The sequence below is a fragment of the Ammodytes marinus genome, assembly GCF_949987685.1.
Source record: "Ammodytes marinus genome assembly, contig: scaffold_74, whole genome shotgun sequence".
NCBI lineage: Eukaryota > Metazoa > Chordata > Actinopteri > Uranoscopiformes > Ammodytidae > Ammodytes > Ammodytes marinus.
Genome location: NW_027648092.1, coordinates 158,786 through 163,785, shown reverse-complemented (window position 1 = coordinate 163,785; position 5,000 = coordinate 158,786). Strand labels below are relative to the sequence as shown.

At 41.6% G+C, this 5,000-nt stretch overlaps 1 protein-coding gene across 2 annotated transcripts in view; it reads left to right on the top strand.

Annotated features, from left to right (window-relative positions):
* Positions 1–5,000, top strand: part of LOC307270616 (mitogen-activated protein kinase-binding protein 1-like) — a 43,569-nt gene that overhangs the window by 7,599 nt on the left and 30,970 nt on the right. For both annotated transcript variants that reach the window (XM_080054497.1, XM_080054496.1), the window contains exon 6: positions 2,963–3,145. In XM_080054497.1, the coding sequence (XP_079910623.1) occupies positions 2,963–3,145 (183 nt within the window). The remainder of the gene's footprint in view (positions 1–2,962; positions 3,146–5,000) is intronic.

Genomic DNA, 5,000 nt, shown 5'->3' with positions numbered 1-5,000 from the left:
ATATATAAAGCTCTGACTGGAAAGTTACCATTATATTTGACAGAAATGCTGCTTATTTCAGATGGGCTTTATCAAACCCGCTCAACTGACATGCTCATGTTATATGTCCCCTATGCCCGGTCTGAGCTTGGTAAAACCGCTTTTAGCCATAGTGCCCCTGACTCATGGAACAGCCTACAACATACAATTAAAATAAATACACTCATAACTGTTAACCAATTTAAAATTATTATTTTGAACCAGCCCCTCTACACTTGTAACTGTTTTAATTAGGTTATTATGTCTCTCATTCAATTGATCTGAATGTTTTAAATTGTTGTTGTCTGTGTGTCTGTGTGTGTGTGTAAACTTGTTATGTATTCTCATTGTATATTGTGTATCTGTACAAACTCGACGTCATTGTAAAAGAGGGTCACCCCTCAATTGATCTTTCGAGGTTAAATAAAGGAAAATGAAAAATGAAATGTATTAAAGGTACACTGCTAACCCCTAACCCCTAACCCTAATATAACCTGTTGTTTTAAAGGTAAACCCCTAACCCCTAACCCTAATATAACCTGTTGTTTTAATAGACCCTAACCCCTAACCCTAATATAACCTGTTGTATTAAAGGTAAACCCCTAACCCCTAACCCTAATATAACCTGTTGTATTAAAGGTAAACCCCTAACCCCTAACCCTAATATAACCTGTTGTATTAAAGGTAAACCCCTAACCCCTAACCCTAATATAACCTGTTGTATTAAAGGTAAACCCCTAACCCCTAACCCTAATATAACCTGTTGTTTTATAGGTAAACCCCTAACCCCTAACCCTAATATAACCTGTTAGAGGTAAACTGCTAACCCCTAACCCTAATATAACCTGTTATATTAAAGGTAAACCCCTAACCCCTAACCCTAATATAACCTGTTAGAGGTAAACTGCTAACCCCTAACCCTAATATAACCTGTTGTATTAAAGGTAAACTGCTAACCCCTAACCCTAATATAACCTGTTGTATTAAAGGTACACTGCTAACCCCTAACCCTAATATAACCTGTTATATTAAAGGTAAACCCCTAACCCCTAACCCTAATATAACCTGTTAGAGGTAAACTGCTAACCCCTAACCCCTAACCCCTAACCCTAATATAACCTGTTGTATTAAAGGTACACTGCTAACCCCTAACCCTAATATAACCTGTTATATTAAAGGTAAACTGCTAACCCCTAACCCTAATATAACCTGTTAGAGGTAAACTGCTAACCCCTAACCCCTAACCCCTAACCCTAATATAACCTGTTGTATTAAAGGTACACTGCTAACCCCTAACCCTAATATAACCTGTTGTTTTAAAGGTAAACCCCTAACCCCTAACCCTAATATAACCTGTTGTTTTAATAGACCCTAACCCCTAACCCTAATATAACCTGTTGTATTAAAGGTAAACCCCTAACCCCTAACCCTAATATAACCTGTTGTATTAAAGGTAAACCCCTAACCCCTAACCCTAATATAACCTGTTGTTTTAAAGGTAAACCCCTAACCCCTAACCCTAATATAACCTGTTAGAGGTAAACTGCTAACCCCTAACCCTAATATAACCTGTTGTTTTAAAGGTAAACCCCTAACCCCTAACCCTAATATAACCTGTTAGAGGTAAACTGCTAACCCCTAACCCTGATATAACCTGTTGTATTAAAGGTAAACTGCTAACCCCTAACCCTAATATAACCTGTTGTATTAAAGGTACACTGCTAACCCCTAACCCTAATATAACCTGTTGTTTTAAAGGTAAACTGCTAACCCCTAACCCTAATATAACCTGTTAGAGGTAAACTGCTAACCCCTAACCCCTAACCCCTAACCCTAATATAACCTGTTGTTTTAAAGGTAAACCCCTAACCCCTAACCCTAATATAACCTGTTGTTTTAATAGACCCTAACCCCTAACCCTAATATAACCTGTTGTATTAAAGGTAAACCCCTAACCCCTAACCCCTAACCCCTAACCCTAATATAACCTGTTGTATTAAAGGTAAACCCCTAACCCCTAACCCTAATATAACCTGTTAGAGGTAAACTGCTAACCCCTAACCCTAATATAACCTGTTGTATTAAAGGTAAACTGCTAACCCCTAACCCTAATATAACCTGTTGTATTAAAGGTAAACTGCGTGGTTCCCTTGTTGTTCTAAAGGTAAACTGCGTGGTTGTATTAAAGGTAAACTGCGTGGTTCCCTTGTTGTTCTAAAGGTAAACTGCGTGGTTCCCTTGTTGTATTAAAGGTAAACTGCGTGGTTCCCTTGTTGTATTAAAGGTAAACTGCGTGGTTCCCTTGTTGTATTAAAGGTAAACTGTGTGGTTCCCTTGTTGTATTAAAGGTAAACTGCGTGGTTCCCTTGTTGTATTAAAGGTAAACTGTGTGGTTCCCTTGTTGTATTAAAGGTAAACTGCGTGGTTCCCTTGTTGTTAAGGTAAACTGCGTGGTTCCCTTGTTGTTAAGGTAAACTGTGTGGTTCCCTTGTTATATTAAAGGTAAACTGCGTGGTTCCCTTGTTGTATTAAAGGTAAACTGCGTGGTTCTCTTGTTGTATTAAAGGTAAACTGCGTGGTTCCCTTGTATTAAAGGTAAACTGCGTGGTTCCCTTGTTGTATTAAAGGTAAACTGCGTGGTTCCCTTGTTGTATTAAAGGTAAACTGCGTGGTTCCCTTGTATTAAAGGTAAACTGTGTGGTTCCCTTGTTGTTTTAAAGGTAAACTGCGTGGTTCTCTTGTTGTTCTAAAGGTAAACTGCGTGGTTCCCTTGTTGTTCTAAAGGTAAACTGCGTGGTTCCCTTGTTGTTCTAAAGGTAAACTGCGTGGTTCCCTTGTTGTTTTGAAGGTAAACTGCGTGGTTCCCTTGTTGTATTAAAGGTAAACTGCGTGGTTCCCTTGTTGTATTAAAGGTAAACTGCGTGGTTCTCTTGTTGTATTAAAGGTAAACTGCGTGGTTCCCTTGTTGGGGCGCTCCGGCCTCCTCGGTGAACTGAGGAACAACTTCTTCAGCGACGTCGCCTGTGGTCGCGGTAACCAGGCAACCAGCACCTTCTGCATCACGTCGTCAGGGTTACTGTGTGAATTCAACGACCGGCGACTTCTGGACAAGTGGGTGGAGCTACGGGTAAGACAGACAGACAGACAGACAGACAGACAGACAGACAGACAGACAGACAGACAGACAGACAGACAGACAGACAGACAGACAGACAGACAGACAGACAGACAGACAGACAGGACAGACAGACAGACAGGCAGACAGACAGACAGACAGACAGACAGACAGACAGACACATTACAGACACACACGAACAGACACACACACACACACACACACACACACACACACTAAGCTAAAAGTTAAAAAAATAAATATTAATTATGTTTGTATAAGTCTCTGAGTCAGATGTATTCCGCCCTCTAACCCTCTAACCCTGTTCCACCCTGACGCTGTTCCTCTGTGTTTAATGTGTTGAATGTTTTCCCTCCTCTCCCTCCTGAGCAGACTGTGGACTCTGCTTCAGTAAGTCTCCCCCCTCCCTCCCTCTCTCTCTCCCTCCCTCCCTCTCTCTCTCTCTCTCCCTCTCTCCCTCTCTCTCTCTCTCTCTCTCCCTCCCTCCCTCTGTCACTCACTTCAGCCTGAGACACAAACATTATGAAATCTGAAATAATCCCTGTGTTCCAAATCTCCTCCTCTTTCTCCTTCCTCTCCTCCATACTACATCTGACCATAAACAGTATCTAGTTAGCATGCAGTATGCTATAACTGGGACATCCTTTAACTTATTTCATCCTAACATGGCTCCTTGATCTTGCCTCTTGCTTTTATATCCGTCTCATCCCCGTTTGTTTTCATATGGAGGCTTCGTCGATGTGACGTCACTTCTGGTGCGCACTGGATTGTGGGTCAGAATCGCCCAAATAGGATGCAGTTTTCAACACTAAAAATCTCAGCCGGATCTAGTAGACATCCGGGTATTTCTAACCATACTAAATCTGGCCACAAGAATCAGGACATCCTAAATCTTTTTTCTACCAAACTATATAGTAGAAAGTATAGTATGGAGACTGGAACGCAGCCATAATAATTTAAAAGATCATTTTATTTTTCATCCTCATTGGCTGAACTGACTGACTCGGACACGCCCACTTTCTCTTCCTCTCTCTCCATTGGTCGGTTTCACAGCACGTCGCTGTCACTCATCACCAACACTCCACCTGATTGGACCAGACATTCACCTCCATACACTCACTACAGACACTGGCCACTTCACCAGTCACATACACCAACATACACCAACTGCAAGCCACTCAAATACCAGGCGACTTCTAGGCTGTGTATTAAAGCTGGGGTATGTGATTTCTGATTGGTCAAAATTAACATGAGCGGTACACTTTGACCAATCAGAGCGAGGCTCCAATTCTCTGTTCCTATTGGCTCTTGGGACTGTCCATTCACTTTGGCACGACTTTGTTGGTGTAGAGCGTGTCAGGGAGGGACCATAGGGGAGGGACCAAAGAGAACAAGTGGAGCGGTTGAGGTATTTGGATTCAAATCTCTATCCCAACTGCCATTTTCTCCCCAAATCCTCCACCCTAGCTTTAAAGTCACATTTTGAAAAAGGTTTAGTATATACTTTTTTTTTCCATATTTAGAAGTTGAGTAAAGTTTCTTGCTATAATTATTTAAGTTGAAAGACAAACGGTGGAATATTCCTTTAAGCTCGGAGCGAAACTCACAGCAAAAGGAAGTTTTTGTAGTCTAGCTCCTAGTTCCATGTCCGTGGGCAACTCAGTCACACACACACACACACACACACACACACACACACACACACACACACACACACACACACACACACACACACACACACACACACACACACACACACACACACACACACACACACACACACACACACACACACACACACTAACTCACTCACTCAGTCACTGTCGTCTTTGTCTGATTTTCTCCC